General features: G+C 40.5%; 1 protein-coding gene across 4 annotated transcripts in view; it reads right to left on the bottom strand.

Moving 5' to 3' along the window:
- DYNC1I1 (dynein cytoplasmic 1 intermediate chain 1) overlaps positions 1 to 20,728 on the bottom strand; it is a 338,688-nt gene that overhangs the window by 72,255 nt on the left and 245,705 nt on the right. For all 4 annotated transcript variants that reach the window (XM_007450661.1, XM_007450660.1, XM_007450662.1 and 1 more), the window contains 4 exons: positions 11,344 to 11,490; positions 7,141 to 7,254; positions 4,522 to 4,655; positions 714 to 858 (listed from right to left, as the gene is read on the bottom strand). In XM_007450661.1, coding sequence (XP_007450723.1) covers positions 714 to 858; positions 4,522 to 4,655; positions 7,141 to 7,254; positions 11,344 to 11,490 — 540 coding nt within the window. The remainder of the gene's footprint in view (positions 1 to 713; positions 859 to 4,521; positions 4,656 to 7,140; positions 7,255 to 11,343; positions 11,491 to 20,728) is intronic.

The raw sequence follows: 20,728 nt of genomic DNA, 5'->3' as shown, positions 1-20,728 counted from the left end.
TCCTGCTGACTCCCGCTCTCACCTTCCTTGTATCAAATCAGTCACCAGTTTCTGTGGCTTTTACCTCATAAATGATTCTCAAATCCATCTACGTCTCTCCATTCCAAACTACTGATCTAAGCAACTGTCATTTCTTCCCTGGACTCCTGCACCTTCCTTCCAGGTGGCTTTTTCTAGTTTTTCTTGCTCCCAAACATGGTCAGAATTACTTGTGAAAGCACAAATAGGATGGTGCCATTTACTAGCATAAAAACCATCAAAAACTCAAAAATAACCCAAAACCAAGAAACCCAAGTCCCAAGTCCTGTGTTTCCATAGGTACAGATATATGTGAGTAAGTACTGCAATGCTCTGGACACTCAACACTAAACTGATAGCAGGGGGTACCCTGGGATGGAAGGCAATGAAGGCAATGTCATGGGCAGGCTTAGTATTGGTGAAGGAGGACTTGTTTTATCATTATTTGCATTGTTTGAATTTTTACAATTAGAGTGTTCTCCAGTATTACTCATATATGTTAAAATAAATAAAACGGACTGAGAAAGTGAGGCTTAACTAGCTCTGAGGCAGGTCGGGCTCACCAGAAGGTTGTACAAATTCCTAATGCCAGGTCTCCTGGAAGAGACTTCAGGTTCCCTACAACTACTCCCAGGGGACAAAATTGTCCTCTTCCCCTATGTATTACCGGGGAATGTAAATCAAGGTTTTCTTACCTTTGTGGTCCACAGTTTGACGGTCCAGTCAAACGACGACGTGACAAACAGGTGTGAAAAGTCGATTGGGCCCACTGCCATGTGGCAGTTAATTCCTGTCACTGGCCCTTGGTGGCCTTCGAAGACTTCTCCAATACCTGCTTTGCTGCACAAAGACCACACAAGAGCAGAGTCTCAGTGACCTTCGCAAAGCACTGATTACTTTACAAAAACAAGGCTTGTTTCTGCGTGATTACTTCTCCATAATTTAGCACAGCCATAAACCATCAGAGATGAAACCACTTTCAGTTACCCTGAGAGAAATAAATGCTATACTACTGTTAGTGATTAAAAAAACAATATGGGGCGATACCATCTTTTTAATCTTCAGAATTTAATATCAAATTTTTATCATTTAATCCTTTTTCAGGAGTGCCTCAAAGCCCATCACTGTGGTTGCAGCTGCTTTGATGCAGAACACATACAGCCGGTCCTCTACAACCGCAGACGCGGAGCCCGCGATATGGAGGTCTGACTGTACTGCGCCGTTTTATAGAAGAGACTTGAGCATCCTCGGAATTTGGTACCTGCAAGGGCTTCTGGAACCAACTCCCCGTGGATTCGGATACCAGGGGACGACTGTACACTCAGATCTCAGAGCTTTCATATTTATAATAAGATGATTCTACTCTTGTGGTGACTTTGACACAACTCCCATTTTAACTCCTTTCGGGGAGCCTATTGGCTATAAAACTCCATATATCCTTGAATACATGCATTTACCCTTTTGAGAAAAAGTTCTTAAACTAAGCTGACATACCTGAAAATGTAAAACTTTGTGGAAACCCTTGTCACCACAAAATAATAGGCAAAATAACTTAAATGTCATATGGAGAAAATGATGTTTTCACTGAAAGCAGAAGAGTAATTTACAAATCCACTAAATGTAAATTCCGTAAGGGCTGGTGCCTTGTTTAGCATGTAGTAAGTGCTCAATAAACATCTGTTGAACAAAACAGCAAAGAAAGAGGCAAACTTATGCCTTTTTCCCCAACAGGAGCACATTTGAGAAACGGCGATACACAGTTTGAAAGTTATCCGCAGACATACGTCGTTTATTTAACTAAGCTGGGATTGCTCCCAGCCCCTATTATCCCACAGTAGTCTGCACACAATCACACCCAATTAGAAAATATACCAAAATGCTATATTTTAAAAATTCATGTGCACAAGGTTATAAATATGACAAATACAGAGGGATTGTGGAATCTATATAATATTATGTCACAAAGAGTGAAAATGTATTAAGTTATTAAAGAATGTGGGCTTCTGGAGCACCAGTAAATGTCAGTGTGCTAAGCAAAATTTGAAATCACGAGCCAAGTGCTGCAGCATGTGTTCCATGTAACAGGCACTCAAAAATTATGCCTGGTGCAACTGCTAACAGCAGTTCCACACCTGATCATTTACATTTGTCCTAGAGAACATGAGGAACTGATCTTTGAAGGGGCCCCTGGTGAGACTCCATTTGCTCTTAACAGCATCCTGAAAGGGTTTATAGGGTGCAAAATAAAGAACTTATTTAATTTATGGAAGTGGATTTGCACCTTTTCCATGTTAGGTGAAACACAGAAATTTCGCACCTCTCCCCTGTAGCCCTATGTGACCCACTTAAGATCACTATGAAGCCCAATGCCTACGACTTTACAACTCTACTGAGATCTGTATTTTATATTTCAGATAGATGGACCAATGTAAAAAGCAAAATCAAGCTCACTGTAAAATGATTTGTGGTTTGTACCTTAGGTACCCTTCTTTTGAACCACAGTGCATCTTCTGATTGTGTTCGAAAAGGACAACAGCCACAGAGCAAAAATATTCACCATGTAAATGGTTATTCACATTAGAGAAAATTTTTTAAAATCTGAAAGTTATCAACGAACATGTTCTATAGCCCTCACAGATAATTAAAGCCTTGGGTTAAGTCAACTGAACCTGTGCCCTGTCGATTCTAAAAAATATGTAGATCAACCTGTGAGTCTGTTTGGCCCACTGTTGCTCTCTGTGCCTCTCTCATGCCACTTACGACATTCTACCTGTCTTGCAGATGTTTGTGTGCTTACCTTTCCCACCATCATCAGTTTCTTGCAGATGGGAACAGGTTTAAATGATGTCTGCATGCCTGGCAACATCTAGCAATGCACTTTGCTGAGAGTAGTTGTGCAGTGAACGTTTCTCTATCAGATCTTTCTGTGCTTTCATAAAACTGATGTGTGGTTTTAGCCAATACTTATGAAGTAGGACTATTGGGCATGGAATTATGAGGCACATCTTCCTAGTCATCTTTTACTCATGTGAGCAGGGAAAATACTGCTTGTTTCTGTGGAGAGCACAGTAGGAACTTCACAGCCTGTACTGTGTGAATGGAAAAATCATACAGCTGAGCCACGGATGCCTGTTATTTCTACAAACCACAAATACACCAGAGTACGAACCTGGAACAATTTCTGGTTCCTCGTTCAATCTAAATAGCCTGTGATGAGTGCAAGAGATGAAAAATCAATTGAAGTAGAACTACTAAAGTGAAAGAGAAATCACACACCAAGGTGAACACAGTGAACCTTTCAAAAGCTGTGAGTCCATTCATTAAGTCTTGCATGTAATTTTATAACCCAGTCTAAATTATTGAATTCCACTGTTTCCTGAGATTTTTCCAGGAGCATCTGCCAACCTTTCAATCAAGAAAGAATTCTTATCACCTGGAATCTTCATTCTGCCTTATGTATCTCATACTATTTCAGCCTCTGACTGAGAGGAAGGGCCCTAAGGCACTTCTCTATATTATTTGGTTACTGTCATTCTTTATTCCCCATGTAAATTTTTAACTCCTCACTTACTATGTGCCAGGCACCAGGCAGGAAACCAATGCTGAAATGGAAATAGTTTAATAAGAGAAAAATGGCAGATGACTGAATAGTTGAAATAAAATGGGATGAATGCTAATGTAGAAGTGATATGAAAATATATAAAACAACAAACCTATCTGACAGCTTCTAGTCCTATCCCATTTATTCTACTTTAATTTTCTCCAGAGTACTTATCATCTTAAACCACATATTTACCTGTTTATTATTTTACTGTCATTCACCCTCAACCAGAATATGAACTCCAGGTCTGTTTTGTTCCTTACCGCATCCTTATGACCTGATGGTGCCTGGCACATGGTAGGTTCTTAGGAAATATCCCTTGAAAGAATGAATGAATAAAGGGAATGAAAATGCTACGGAAACAAAAAGAGGGAAATGATTTTCTTTGTCCAAGAGAGTCAGGAGAGGCTTCAGCGTGGAAAGACCTTTGTTCTGGCTCTTGAAGGGTGAGAAGGAATTAACCAGGCCAAGAAGGGGGAAATACCAGACCCAGCGGGAGAAACCGAATGTATAAACTCACAGAGGTGTGGTGGGTTCAGCCATATTGGGGGATGGGTGCGTGGCTGGAGCCTGAAGGCTGAGGCTGGGAAGGGGCAGGTAGTCAAGGGTAATCAAGAATCTTCTAGGATATGCTAAGAAGCTTGGACTTTTTTCCCTCAGGCAACGTGAACCATCAAAGGCTTACAAATGGCTAAAGCCTTACAAAGGCTTACAAATGGCTAAAGGCTTACAAATGGCATCCTTATAGCAGAAGGATGCTATAAAATAGTGAAGACATGAGGCTGTGGTTTGCATTTCTTCAGAAATGCCTTTCTCATAATGCAAGGTGGTTAAAATCCAGAAAGTGATAACAGACTTTTGGAAATGAAGAACACGTCATTGGTAAGAAAACAGAAACTCACCTTCCATGACGACAGGCCGTGTAGACTGTACCCTCCTCGCTGCCAACCACGAAGTTATTGACGTCTCCCGTTGGGAAAGCCATTCCGGTAACAGCCACAGGCTTGGACTTATTGTACACCAGCTCCATGCTCTCCTACCAAAACATGGCGTGGTTACATTCCCTCTGTCAACTCCTTGCCATGCCAAAGATAGCACGGAAAAATCATTTGACTAAATCGCCTGTTTGCTTTTCACACAGCGTTACAAAAGACCCTGGCTGTGCCAGAAACCACGCTTTACTGCCCCTGACATTCATGCTTCTGTGTATCTCTGGTTTCAGGCCGGCTGTATTTCATCAGTGTGTGCTGTTGCTTCTGAAGTCAGGCAGAGATGACAGGTGAGAATTTTGAAACTAATGGTGCAGAAACTAAAGATAATACTGTAATGGTTACACTTGTCAGCCCCAGGCTTTAATACAACACACAATACCCTTATATTTACAAACATTTTCAACATCAATTGTTCATGAGAATACACTTGTATTAATATCAGATGTACTAAGCACGTTTGTCAAAGCAGGAGTGTGTGTCCTTCATGGACTAAAACCAGAAAGTTGTCACTCAGGTCATAAAAACCAGATTTCAACAGGGACTAGATTTCATGAAGGGCAGACATTGGGTGTGTAGGCTCTAAGCCTGCAAAAGACAATGTTTAAATAAGTCTTTAAAATGGTAAATGAGAGTCTTTATTTTATCTAAAATGATTTTCAAAATTGGGAATTCAAATGTATTTTAAAAGACATTCTGCTGAATTAAGTTTAACGACAGTGAAGAATAGTTAAGTATAACTAACATCCTTGAATATTTCTGGCTATTTACATCAAATAGCCTGCTTTGTGCACCTAAAGTAACTTTAAAAAAACATTCTAGGGGATCATGTCATTCTGTTTGGAAGTTTAGTCTTTTTTTATGCAAACAAATAAACCTAGTCATCGCAGCTAAGGAGTCCATAAATCGGAAGCACATGCTAACAGTCTGGGAAGTGCAGACCACGTGGTCATGTGACATGCCTGCAGTTTGTGAGATCCAGACGCAGCGAGTGCTTTAGTGAGGGGATGCTGTGACAGTGTAATACAGAAACCTAGAACATCCGGTAGTCTGCTCCATGGCTAAAATTAGCAGAGGGAAGGTACAGTCTCTTGGTCACCCACTTGGGACAGAGAGGGAATAGGGGCAACTGTTGTCTGTTCCCGTGTCTGCCTGCCATCCACAGCCATGCCACGAAATGCTCCATCTCTGTACAGAGACAGGCGTCTGCGGGCATGCCAAAACTAATAAAAATGGTCATGTAGCCCCCGTATGACTGGCTTTAACCTAAACAAACACACATTTAATCAGCAAAATGGGCAATTAAAAATTCCTAATTAGAGGGTTCACTCATATCTGTTTGCTTTTAAAAGAAAGCAACGTATTGCTGAGAAATTTAAGACAAAGCTATAAAATACCCCCACACAACTCGCAATTTGTATAAATGCTGAAGATCAGCAAAAATAGAGGAACTTAAATTGTAAGGAACTTATTAGCTCTCCCCCCACACTAAAATTATAAAAAGAACTTCTTTACTCTTAGTATTCTCTTCATCTCTATTTTGTGGAAACTTATGGGAGGTTCCTTTCAGTTTCCACATTTCCTTATGCATCCTGAAACTTCTAATGTCTTCTAAAATTGTGACAGAGACATTCCGGGATTGTTATCGCAGGAAAGGGAATAGGAATGTTAAAATTGAGAAGTATCTCCTAGATATCTTTTACAATTTTCTTGATGTTTCCTCACATTATCAAAGGCTATAACAGGAAATTCTTCTCTGTTTTTAGCTGGAGGACAGTGATGTACTTTTTTCCCCAAGAAATGTGGAAAGGGTATGGAGATGTGTGTATTTATCTGTGGATGTAAGTGTTGTCTTCCATGTGTGTGCACATACATATATTCTGAAAGTTGCATTTAGATGCCTCCCCCCAATGGTCTCTTGCACTTCTGCTCCTTTGTTTAGCTCCCATTACTGTAATCAGGAGCAGTTTGGAAACCTTGGAACTTTTTCATTTTCAACTTCTTGTTTGTTGAGCAAGGAATGGCAGGAGCCATGCTAAGAAACATTCCAGAGGAGAAAACAGATGGTTGGACAAATTCTTCAAACACACAAGGCAGTTGTCTAGGCTACAGATACAAGCAAGGGCTTGGATTTCTGTTTTGCTGGGATACCTTTTCTCCAAGGCGAGGACCCATCAGGGATTGCTCTGCTGAGCTCCAACCCCATTTATATTTGTTTACCAATGCTGTAGGGTAAGTACAATTCCTACCACAGCCAACTTCCATAATTACTATGCTTTAAAATGGATTATTTCATTTTCACTTGAAACTGACCTAAGGATTAACGTATTACAATAATTACATGATTTGCGGTAAAGGAAATGGGTTTGGCTTCAAGAGGAGGCTGCTGAAAACAGGCCCCACTCTTTCAAGTGCACACATTGATTTTAGGTCCTATAGGATGTGAGGGTTTGGCTTTTAGGAACTCTGTTCCATTAGGCAGGTATCTCTTTTAACCAAGACGCTCTCATGTGTAGGGGAAAACAAGCCCACCTGTGGAGTGGAGAGCATGTCCAGGCTCCAGGAACACATTTTACCATCGGTAGAGACAGTGATGAGGTTATGAGCATTCTGGGTCCCAACAACATTTACACAGTACACGGGATGCTGCAGAAACATAAACATGGAGGATCAAACCCTGATCCAAGAGGAAATGCTTACATCTGAGTGTCAAACACATTACTCTAAAACAAGGATTAAGGAGTGACATGATCCCACAATAATGCAAGCCTCAGGTCATTTGCCACTTTTGATTTGAACCTGCTTTTTAAAAGCTCTGGCAGCAACACATCGTAGTGGAAATACTCAAAGCTTCACCTTGCTCGGTCAGATGCAGTACAATGGCTGAAGCAAATGGGAGCAAATGAGGATTGATGGGACAGAAGGTGCACAGGGAGGTGAATGTGTATTACTTGAATGAGGCTCCACCGCATAGTCTGGCTTCTAAGCTCACCATGAGTGACGGAAAAAGACAGTCTTCAAAAGGGTAGAACAATTGCCTTTTGGAAGGAGTGTTAACTAACTCTGGAGTTTAGTGCATTATAGCCACAGTGCCAGACATTTGTTAACATGCTTTATAAAACGTGGTTAATATTCATCAGCCTCTTTGATTTGAGGGAGAGATGCTGGTGGTGGAAATTATTGGCACAAGGAACCTAGTAAGATTAAATCAGGTTTCTTTATGTTGCTGTAAAACCTAAGATAATGATAGATTTATTTCTCAAAATATTGTTTAGGGTAGTATGGAGGCTTAGATTTGGCCAGGGCCTTGAGAAAGGTCACTTAAACATCCCCGGAATCGTAAGCAAGATGCTCTAACCCTTTGTCATAATGCAAGAAGGTTATTCTACTCTGTAGAATCCTAAATGGTAGGCTAAAATCATTTGCAGCTGCACATTAAATACTAAATGCAAGGTTGGCAGAAGCACAACCTAGCAGTAATTTGGGTTAGATTTCAGGCAGCTTAGCCATCAGTGGCCAAACCACAACTTAGTCGATGCTTCTCTGTGCAAATAGCTGACAGTCCGAGTCTTTCTCTTGATGAGTTACTGTCTGTAATACCTATAGCCACAACAACAATGAAACCATCTCTAATATTGCAAAGTTGATATTATATAAAGGATGGTTCCCAAACTATTATTATCATATAAACTCCTGGTCAGAAGGAACTGTAATAATCATAAGTATAGCTGTTCATCTGCCTCTCCCAAGAGGTGGTCCAAACTCTGCTTAAACACCTTTCTTAGCCAGTTTTAGCACCAATTCTTGGGCAGTTCCTCCTTCTACCAATGGGGATGAAGAAAGCTCAAGGAAATACTTTTAGTGAAGTGCCCTCTGACATCATATACATCAAGTCAAATAATACGTATGGACTGTTCTTATATTACCCCTCCTCCCCCCAGTCTTGTCTTGCTCTGACTCATCATCACCAATTCCTTCAAATGCGTTGAGGACCTGGTTTTCAATACCTTCCCCAACCTGGACACTCTCTTTTGAATACGCTATATTTTGTCCGAGTTCCCCTTCCAGTGAAGTTCTGAGAATGAAACATAACCGTCTACGTACATTCTGACTAACTGAATATAGAAATACAGGGAGCATTGAATTGTCACTTCTCATGTGATTAAAAAAAAAATGCCTGTACATCTTAAGATTTACACTTGCTTTTTTGGCAACTGCATCACCTCTTTTACCCATGCTGATGGAGAGTGAACCAAGTCCCTATGTCTTTTTCACACCACGTTCCTGCAGAAACCTTCAAATGGATCAGCTTTAGTAGATCTGGACAGTGGTTAAGTACAGCAGAGATCTGGAACGAAATATTCTTCTGATCAGGTCTCTAAATACCAAAAGGACTGACTGGTTGTGGGGCTGTGGACAATGCTTTTTCCCAAGTCTCTGGTGTACGTGGAACGTACAGCAGAGTACAAACTCAAGGGTGAGTCACATGGCGTTCTAAGCTCTGCATATGCAAATAAACTGGAAGAAAGGATGAGACACATTCTCGCCTGAAAATGGCAGACTCAGTAAACTGAAGAATGAGAAAGCAAGGTCCAAACATTGTTATGAGCCCCAAATCTGCCTAGTGTTTTTTAGCAAGAGTCCAATAGGGTTTCTTTTGTTAACCACAGAGCATCAACACAAATCTCCAAGACCCTAATGGATCGGGACTCCTAAGGGTGGGTGTAGTAGGGAAAGAAGGCATCTAGAAGGACGTAGAGAGCAAATGCCCTGAGAAGGAATGTGTGTGGTAGCCCCTCCCTGGCTTTAATCAGTACTACTGGCCTGTGCTTTCAGGAGTAATAAAACTCAGTTTAAGGGAAAGAAGGCATCTAGAAGGATGTAGAGAGCAAATGCCCTGAGAAGGAATGTGTGTGGTAGCCCCTCCCTGGCTTTAATCAGTACTACTGGCCTGTGCTTTCAGGAGTAATAAAACTCAGTTTAAAAGAAAAGAGAGATGTAAAGAAACCAGAACAGAAGCAGACACGTGGGCATGCCTACTTATACACACACACAAACACACATCACTCTGCTTAATGGAAAGAAAAAAGCAATGGTACCGCTCATTTTTCCGGTATAGAAGCCAGATTGTTTTTATTTATTTTAGGAATAAACTTACTGTGTGCCAGAAGGCTTTTGCTTTAATTAGGATTTCCTGTTGTCCCAAATGCATATGTGTGGTGGGTGTGAAAGGAAATTAGTTAGTAATCTGTGGTGGGACTCTTTTTCCTTAACCACTTTTGATCCTGGTACCAATCAGCCAGGCATGAGTGGAAGTTGAAAGACAAGTCACAAAATTAACTGTGCTCTTTGAGCTGTGGATTCAACAAAACACAGCGAAAGAGAAAAAAACTGTTGTTTTATTCCCTAACAGAAATGATGTCACTCTGTTTGATAATAACAGTATTTTCGTTGTGAAGATCACATTCTAAGTTGCTTGGAAAAGAGATGAATACTTTGGAAGAGCCCCTGCATTTGGATTCTCCCTAAAAGCTTCGTGCTAAACGTTCTGATATCTGGATTTATAACTTCTTGAAATTTCAGGAGGTATGCTCACAAACGTACCAGATATACACATAGGGCCAAGAAATGGCTTCATGCTCCTTGAGCGAACACCTGCATCAAGCCCGTCTCCTCTTGGGTCACAATTTGCTGTTATTAGTTTGGAGAAATGGGGTAGGCAAGAGCAATTTTCCCAGATTCCCAAGAACTAGTTTCACCTGCATGTGTGTTAGGCCCAAGTCAATCAGAATTAAGGCTGACTTGGTATTTGTCATTTCCCATCGTCGATCTTACAAGAGTGGAAGTATTTTCCTCTTCAGGGTCTCGGCTAAAGCAGCTAGCAGTTCTTTTTCAAAGCTAGATGGTTTTGAGGCCAGCAGATGAAACAAATGAGGCAACCACATTAAGGAAATTGAGACAATAGTAGAGCTGTATCCTTGGGCATAATTTGGGCATTTCAGAGAAAGGACATCAATTCCCCTGAATGTCAGGGTAGCAGAGATTGATGGAGACATGCCTGTCTTCTTATTCCTCCTAACAATTGCTAAACACACCTGTCATTCTCTTAAAGGAAATGACAGACTAGTTGTCTTACGAACACTATACTGAACCTCTTCTGCTAAATTATGGGTAATGGTTTTGAGATGTTGACTTTTAACCCTAGGGATTATACTGTCACTGTAGACTTTATCGTCGAGACTTACACCATGCATTCCAGAATTTAAAGTCACAGCATTCCCTCAAATCACAAGTGGAAAAGGTCTATTGGCAAAAGTCCCATATGCCATCCCTAGACAGAAAGTGCTTACTCTTTATGGTCTATTTGAAAATATGAGTTTCCACCTTATAATGTAAATGTGATGAGTTTCTTTGGGAAAACAATTTAACAGATGCTTCTTCCAAGGTTTCTCCCTGTGGCATTTTTTAGTTTTAAGCTATCCTCCCTGTAGCTTTTGGGACATCCAAAGAGACCCTTTCCATGTGTCAAAACTTGTAGATTGCTAAGAGAGTCCTCTAAACCCAGTGCTTCCTTCATCTACTTTCCACTCGGCTTTCCTTTAGTCAGTCAGAATGCAATCACTATAAGTTAGATACTTCAAAGTTGGAGTTACTAAAAACAGCCATACTTCTGTCAGTTATCCCCTCTTTCAGGGCTTGGATGGCTGACCGGGATGTGACAAAAGCTTGACTTACTGTGTGCGCAGCAGCCGACAAGGGTGTCCGCTGGACTGGCGTCCTCCGATGACTGCGATTATCCCACAGGACAATCTGGCCCGAGTAAGTCCCACCAACTACCAAATTGGGATGGAAACGAGCAAAGCAGACTGACATCACAGAGGACTGTGGGAGGGAAGAGGAGAAAGGTATCGTGTGAAATGGTTAGAGGAGGCTTGTTTCTTCCTGAAGAAAAAACTGCTCATCACATAAACTCAGCACATCCTGGAAAACACAAAGCAAATGTTAAGTGCAGAGCGTGTAGGACATTTTGTACACAGACACAGAATTCCCCTGGAGAGGTTGGCCGATGTTTACTCCTTGAAACTTGAAATCTGAAGTCTCGGCCACGTCATCAAATAGGCATAAACCCTATCTTACGTACATCATGTTTTGTGGTCTGTAAAGCTTGGGTTTGTGGATATTTCCCATTTATCAATAAAATCACATCAGAATTAATATTAATTCTCCATTAGTCTTTGCAAAACAATTCTTTATTTGAGGGCATGTCCGCATCCGTGTACAGTGTTGGCAAGGCTTTGAGGACTTTGAGACTGGGTACTTTTATTTTCTTTTTGGCTTAATGTAGACTTCTAGGAAGTGTACTGATCTCAGACTGATCCAACTGGTTCCTCCCCAAATTCCCTCGCCTCCCATGGGCATTCTCCTGACCTTTATCCTGCCCACTTCAGACAATTCTTAATGTTATTCTTTGCCTATTTTAACAGTCAGAAATGGATTTCAGTCCAACTCTGCCATGGCCTGTCATAGCATCATGAATGTGGTTTCTAAAATTCCACAGAAGACTACTGGGCACTACATTTTATAGGAAATTACTTAGCTGAGCAGGAGCCACGATACATTTAAAATCAGACAAGCTGGCTGTTCCACATTTGCTAAGAAGTCCACTGTGAATCCTGCTGTGCTTTACATGGTTGCATTTATACACAAAAGTAATTGTTTTTAATAAACACATTTCACCCTTTCAGTTAAATTCAATGAGTGATCTTATGTGTAAGGAAGGCACTGTACCAGGCATGATGGGAATACAAAGGTAGTCACTGCCCTCGACAAACCTGTGCCCTAGGAAAGAGAACTAAAAAGCATGCATTCGATGAACATGCTGCCACTGGTCCCTACATGCTAGTCCATACCTTTGTATAGAATAAAAAAAGGTGCCTCTCTGCACAACATAGTCACGTGGGCGTGCGCCTTGGCAAGTGGGGAGGAAGGTAGATTTTTGTCCTCACTTGTCCCTTGGGTTTGAGATGCTTATGCAGGTCACAACTTGCACACACAAGCAGCAGCCCTGAAGGTGATATGGGCCATGACTAGGTCATAGGAGCGTGTGTGTGTGTGGCGTGTGGGGGTGGGGGGTGAGAAGGTTTGGTTTAGCTAGGAGAGGGGAAAAAAGAGGGGAGCAGAAAGGGTAGGACGGTTAGAAAGACCTCATGAAAGGGAATGCATCACCCTTGATGTAAATGTGGAATGTTCAGCAAGTGGAGAGGAAAATGAACAGTGATCCCTGAGAGATGGGATAATGGGAAGCCAAGACTGGAGGCTCCAAAGCAGAGGCTGCTGAACAGCCACAGTCTGGTTTGGCTGAGAAGGAGCTTGCATGGAAGAAGCAGGGAGTAGGAAATGTGACTGAAGGGTTCATCTGGGCCAGACAAGAGTGGACCTTGAATGGCAGGCACTGTGTGGATTGTTTTCTGTGGGCAATAGTGAGAAATCACTGCTTTCTGAGCAGAGAGAGAGAGACAGACAGACAGAGACAGAGACAGAGACAGAGACAGAGAGAGGATCAACGGTTTAACTGTTAAGCCAGTAAAGCAAAGAAGTCATTGAAAAAGAAATGATAACCTCTTTCTGACTAGGAAGCTAACTGTCCATTAAAAAAAAAAAAAGACCTACTATCAGCCTAAGGCTAGTTCCTAGTCAGAGTCTCAGATTCTCTTAAGTACAATAAAGAATGTAAACTATTTTTCAATGTCATGTTTTCCTAGTTTGAATTAGTCTCAATTCCAATTCCTTGAACACGATTCAATGGGGAGCATGCTTGTGCCCCAGTCTGGTTTTCCTAAAGTTCAAGAATAACTCTCAATAATGGTACTGAATTAAAGAAAAAGAAAATAATGCTGGTCAGCTTCTTGTTTTACACATCTCACAGAGACAACTCTGAGCTTTCAATTGATGAAATTCTTATTCTGCTTGAGCTACGTTGGAGACATTTTCTTTGAAACTTCAGAAAGACTTAAAATTATCCAGGTGATATCAACAACTGAATTTACCAAAGCTCCAATGGATATAAAGGAATGTCATTAAATTTGAAAAATCCAGAATTAAACCACTTAATTGCTTTTGTGTTTCACTTAAATCTCAGCAAATACTGCTCCAAACCTTACACAGTTTGTTAAGAGAGCAAACTACAGAAAAACAGTGGAGGTATTTCTACAAAACAGAAATACATAGCTGGTGATCAACCAGAATCCAACACCACAAGGTGAGAACTTAATTCCTACTTTTTCGTTCATTAGTGTGTCCACTTTTCATTCATTCATTAAACACACAGTACTAACTAAATCATTTCAAAAAACGTTAAATGTCAGAAAAGCACCCCCATCTCGAATTCAGAATTCTCTTTACATTTGATAAAAAGTCAAATTATTGTGAAACAGAAACAGACTCATAGACATAGAAAACAAATTTATGGTTACCAAAGGGGAAAAGGGTGGGGGAGGGATAAGTTAGGAGTTTGGGATTAGCAGATACAAACTACTATATATAATATAGATAAGAAACAAGGTCCTACTGTATAGAACAGGGACCTATATTCAATATCCTGTAATAAAACATAATGGAAAAGAATATGAAAAAGAATATACATGTGTAACTGAATCACTTGCTGTACACCAGAAACAAACAACATGGTAAATCAATTATACTTTAATTTTAAAAAGTCAAATTAGTGCTAAAAAAAAGAGTAACACCACTTTGGAGCATCAGAGTTCTGCCATTAGAGTCTAATTTGTTTTGCTGAAAACCAATCTTTACGATACCTCCATGAGGAAAAAAGAGTAGAAATACTTATTATTTTATATCTGGAAGATTAGAAATGATGGAGAATTTGTGATTCATCAATTGCACTTATTTTTTCAAGCTCAGTAATATTAACTATAGTAAATATTCTATGTATTATAGACTATGTATAAATGTTAAAAATAGATCTCCAGGGTATGCCACATTTGACATAGTATTATTCATATGGAAACTCTAAGGCAGTATGATCACAATTATCTACATGTAAAGTTTAGAATTGAGTCATTTCTTGAGATGTTTCAAAGTACCCTGATGTTTGATTGAATGGTAGCAAACACTTGGTTGATTGACTGAATTTTTAATTTTTCATCCAAATGTTTAAGTTACTTTAGACACATGGGAACAGTCCCCCAACTACAGTCCTGACAGAGACAGCTCCTCTTCTAATTTGCAAAGTCTGCATCAAACCACGAGTAGTAAAGTGTCTTAGAAAAATCCCTGCAACTTTGCACTGTTCATACAGCTACTGATCTAGTTGTTGTTGCCAACTGTCATGGAATTTATTGACTGTCAGCATAAAGAGCAAAGGATGATATCATCCTGTCAGTTTTATCTATTGGGTAAAGAGTAAAAAAGCATTCCAGAAAAACTGATTGACACTACTAAAACATGTGGCTTTTTGTTGTTCTCATATTTAACAGCTGTTGTTCTATGTTGTTCTCATATTAACGTTTTCTGAAGACACAGTCTACGAAAAACATTAATAATACTAATGCTATCGTAAAAATTTCATCACTCTCCTAGGCATTTAAAATTTTGTATTCACTCCGTTATTCAGTGTCATAATAAAGCATTACATGATTAATACAATTTAGACAAACAAATTGGAAACAAGAAGCTTCCCTACCCTTGTTATTCTTGGCTCTGTAAGAATACATATCTATATAGTTTGTAGTTTTAACTTTTTACCTATTTTATTTTTTTCTTTAAAATATTAGAGCCTTGAGGGCTTCCCTGGTGGCACAGTGGTTGAGAGTCCGCCTGCCGATGCAGGGGACACGGGTTCGTGCCCCGGTCTGGGAGGATCCCACATGCCGCAGAGCGGCTGGGCCCGTGAGCCATGGCCGCTGAGTCTGCGCGTCCGGAGCCTGTGCTCCGCAATGGGAGAGGCCACAACAGTGAGAGGCCCGCGTACCGTAAAAAAAAAAAAAAAAAAAATTAGAGCCTTGAAATTATTTTGGAAAATAACATATGGCCTTTAAACATTCAAATCAAGTAGTTTACGTAAGTGGAAAAATAATGATAAAGATGATGAGAATTTTGGGACAACGCTGACTGTCTAATCCAAGTAAGTTTTCCCGAGACTACAGTCGAACTGTTTTAACACAGCTAGTGATTTCATTTACGTGGCCGTGTTGATGGTTAAATCAGGCCCCAGAAATATGATAAGCTCCTATATTAAAAGCTTCGTGTAAAAGTGGTGAGCTTGACCGTCTATATTCCAATACAAGTAACACAGAGACATTATTACATGAGGAACCACTATTTCCAATAGGATGAGCATGCCATTTTGATTATTTTACATACTATAGTTCCCCCAAACCAGGACAAGCAAGGTGGTGAGACTATGTCTGGAGGATCAGGCTATCTCTATTGACAGTGTCTGGTGTCCTCCGCAGACGCGGGCACCCAGAGGCTCCTGAGGAAACTGTTTATTTTCTAATCTTGTACAGACTGCCTGGTGCAAAGGCAGCCCTCCTCCTTAACCATATTGCCACATGGCCATTTGCACACGAGCTGACCCACTAGAACAGGGTTCCACGCTCTCGTCATCTATTTCGAGACCAGGCAGTTAATTTCACCCCGCTCACTAAGGGAATTCCACAGAGACGAGCTGGGTGGAGGCTCCATTCTCCACGTCTCCCTCCTCGCACTGCACACCAACTGCATTCAATTCCAGTCGGCCCCGAGCCCTCTTTAAGTGGCTGTGGGGCTGTTTTCTATTTTATAGAGTTAATCCAGGCCAGCTTAAGGATGGTACTTTCCCTTAACCACAGACCCAGATGCCCAGGGCAAACAGCCTTTGGTCACTGCTGGTTAGGCAGCTGGTGCCGTAGGTTCACATTTGATCTGGTCGCCCGGGTCCTTTTGTGTGTAGCACTCTGCCCGCTCCCCAGCCATCATGCCTGGGCAGGAGGGACAGGGTGCCTGCATTCAAAAGCATCTCTTATTTCAAGTACCATCTCTTCTGGGGAGAAGTTTATCCTTGAGAGGGAATGGCCATATTGTTGCCATATGCTGTTTAATGGTGGCTGACATTTTATTTGCCTAAAAGCTAATGCTTAGCTGTCAGAGGGTTGTGAGGCAGACAGATCAGATGCTTCTGGCTACTAGTGAGCTAGTATATATTTCTGCAAGTACCTAAGAAACCCTCAAAGATATTTCTTATGTTAATGGAAACAAATGTAATTGGAGAACACTGCTGTCAAAACACCTCTTACAGGCAATCAGGCAGCACCAGGCATCTGACAATGTAGAAGGTTGTGAAGGTGGAAAAACCAAGACATGAGTCATGAGTTGGGCATTTAACTTTGAGATGAAGGGAAAGGGTCTTTCCTCCTTCAGAGCTCTCTTTTCCTATGCCTAAGTCTCTATCCTAGGGTACACACGTCACTCTTCTAAACTCTACGAGTAACCATCTATGAAAGTTACCACCCCATTAGTAATGGGGTGTGCAGGAGCAAAAGCTGAATTAGCTTGCTTGCTACTGCTTGACTCAGTTTGTATTTAAAAAAAAATAATGTAAAGCAGCTGATTCTAAAATCTGATTTCTGGGAGATTAGAAACCACTCATTCCAATGACCTTTCTTCAAATCCCTTGGAATTTTCGTGCATCTCAGTATTGTGCGTCCCTAGACCTGGGCTGTGTGCTGAGTACACAAAAGTTAGTGCACAAACTACAATGAGGTGCCACTTCACACCCTCCAGGATAGCTATAATTTTTAAATGTTTACATGTCAATTATACCTCAGGAAAGCTAAGGGAAGAAACAAACAAAAAAGGAAAATAATAATTGTTGGTGAGGCTACGGAGAAATTGGAACACTCATACAGTGCTGGTAGGAATGTAAAATGAGGCAGCCACTCTGGAAAACAGTCTGGCAGTTCCTGAAACCGTTAAACAGAGTTAACATCTGACCCGGCAATTCCACTCCTAGGTATGTAACCAAGATAACTGAAAACATGTAACTACTCGAATTGTACATAAATGTTCATAGCAGCATTGTTGATAACAGACAAAAAGTGAAAACAGCCCAAATGTCCATCAACTGGGGAATAAACAAAATGTGGTGAATCCATACAATGCAATATTATTCAATAAAAAGGAAGGAACTACTGATGCATGTTATAACATGGATGAACCTTGAAAGGACGCTAAGTCAAAGAAGTCACAAAAGGTCACATATTGTATGATTCTACTTATATGAAATGTTCAGAATAGACAAATCCATAGAGGCAGAAGGAAGATTAGTGGTTGCTCAGGAATGGGGGTTGGGGGAGAATGGGGAATGACTACTAATGGGTCTGGGTCTACTTTTTGGGGTGATAAAAATGTTCTGAAGTTAGACAGTGGTGATGGTTACACAACTCTGAATACACACAAAAAACTGAATTGTACACTTAAAAATAGTAAATTTTATGATGTGTGAATTATATCTCGATTTTTTTAATAAAAAATTTTTAATTAAAATTTTAAAATATATATACATTGCTTATATGTGGAATCTAAAATATGGCACGAATGGGACTTCCCTGGTGGCACACTGGTTAAGAATCCGCCTACCAATGCAGGGGACACAGGTTCGAGCCCTGGTCCGGGAAGATCCCACATGCCGCGGAGCAACTAAGCCCGTGCGCCACAACTACTGAGCCTGCACTCTAGAGCCCGTGCACCACAACTACTGAAGCCCACGCGCCTAGAGCCCGTACTCCTCAACAAGAGAAGCCCGCGCATCACAACAAAGAGAGTAGCCCCCACTCGCCACAACTAGAGAAAGCCCATGCGCAGGAAACAACACCCAACACAGCCAAAAATAAATAATTTATAAAAAATAAAATAAATAAAATATGGCACAAATGAACCTATCTACAAAACAGAAACAGACTCACAGACACAGAGATCAGACTTGTGGCTGCCAAGGGGGAGCGGGCAGGGAGAAGGGTGGACTGGGAATTTGGGGTTGGTAGATGCAAACTATTACATTTAGAATGGATAAACAAGGTCCTGCTGTATAGCACAGGGAACTATATCCAATCTCCTGGGATAAACCATAATGGAAAAGAACATTAAAAAAAGAATGTCTGTATGTGTATAACTGAGTCACTCTGCTGTACAGCAGACACTGGCACAACACTGTCAATCAACTATCCTTCAAATAAAAAAAGAAAATAAAGTTAAAAAGAATAAAAATTCAATCCATAATTAAAACTCTTCCAACACCAACAACAGAAAAGTCGGTGTGCTGACATGGTCCTAATCTCATGAACCTTAACAACCTTATTTCTTATCTTCAGGACAACTATCTGGACTACTTTGACCCCTCTTTCCTGAAATAATTATTCTCTTTACTTCCCCCGAACAGGTTCTTCAGTTTCTACTCCCTGGGAGGTTCTGGAGGTGGAAAGGGAGGGTTGACACACTTGGAATCTCGAGACCTTCCTGCTCTGATACCTACTAGTTGTATACATCCCCTAAGCCTTAATTTTTCTGCACATTTGCAAATTATTTATTTTTAAAATTGTGCTGAAATACATGTGACATAAAATTATTAACCATTATTAAGTGTACTGTTCAGGGGCATTAAGTACATTCACATTGTTGTGTAGCTATCACCATCATCCATCTCTAGAACATTTTTATCTTCCCGAACTCAAACTCCGTATCTATTAAACACGCATCCCCCATTCCCACCCTCCTCTCAGCCCTTGGCAACCAGCAGTCTACTTTCTGTATCTATGAATTTGACTACTCTACGAACCTCATATAAATGGAATCAGAGTGCCTTTTGTGACATTTGTCATGTGTCACTTAGCATGTCATAAAGGTGTTATTATACCCAGGTAGCACTACTAGTATTAGTGCATGCATGCTGTGGCATATAACAGAATTTCTTTCCTTTTTAAGTCTGAATAATATTCCATCATATGCATATACCACATTTTGTTTACCCGTTCATCTGTCAATAGACACTTGGGTTGCTTCTACTGTTTGGCTATTGTGAATAACGTTACTGTAAATATACAATATTTACAAATATTGTAATTGTATACAGATTATCTCTTCAAGATCCTGCTTTCAATTCCTTTGGGTATATACCTGAGAGTGGAATTGATGGATCACATTCTATTTTTAAATTTTGAAGGGACTCTCATACTGTTTTCTGTAGTGGCTGCACCATTTTACACTCTTACCTGTAATGCACAAAGGTTCCAATTTCTCCACACCCTTGCTGATTTGTATTTTCTGAAGTGGTCTCATTCCACGCCTGAATTTTCAATTCATGGCAGCAGCACGCGAGTTCTTGCCCTGCCTAGAAACAGGGCATTTTCTTTGCCTCTCTTCCCTCGGGCCGTTGCAAGATTTGAATTAAGTAATGCAGTTTAAAGACGATCAGCAATATTGCATGCCCCTACATAGAGTTAGAAGTGACTTCTGTGATTTGAAGAAACACTTCCAGAGAAAACAAAGGTCCAGAGACGTTTTCATTTTGCTCAACAAATCTTTTCTAAGCAGTTCTGATAGTAATGCTAGGTCCTGCCTTGATGATCTAGGTGGAGAAACTGTCTCCGAGAAGTTTTACTGCACCTTTTGTCACATGTTTTAACTCTTTGGAGTCTGTATTTTGACAACCCTCTGCTCCTTCCTGGGACACTGAGTCTCTCTGGTTTAACAGATCTTCATGCTTGGTTATAGCTCCTGTTGTTGATAGCAATTCTAAGTCCTGACAATTTACTGACTTTGGGTAATGAGGAAGAGGAAGAGGAGGGAACTGTGAAATGTTAGCACCAGAGATAACTCTACAGTGAAAGCCAAGATGAGACTCATGCCACATTATTATTCAGGCATACTCATATTGCAAGCACTGCCAATTTAGGAAAATTTAGGCTCTAAATCTTAGTCCCTTCGGTGCAAGAACTTTTGAATACAACAAAATTCTAGGGCAATGGGATAATCTACACGCTAATTCCAGAAAGTTTTCTGAAATGGGATTTTTCTTATGTTAACATATTTCACACTTTTTTTTTTTTTTTTTTTTTTTTTTTTT

Source organism: Lipotes vexillifer, unplaced genomic scaffold (assembly GCF_000442215.2).
Source record: "Lipotes vexillifer unplaced genomic scaffold, Lipotes_vexillifer_v1.1 scaffold172, whole genome shotgun sequence".
Classification (NCBI taxonomy): domain Eukaryota; kingdom Metazoa; phylum Chordata; class Mammalia; order Artiodactyla; family Lipotidae; genus Lipotes; species Lipotes vexillifer.
Note: the sequence above shows the minus strand (reverse complement) of the source record. Positions and strands in the feature narration are given on the sequence as shown.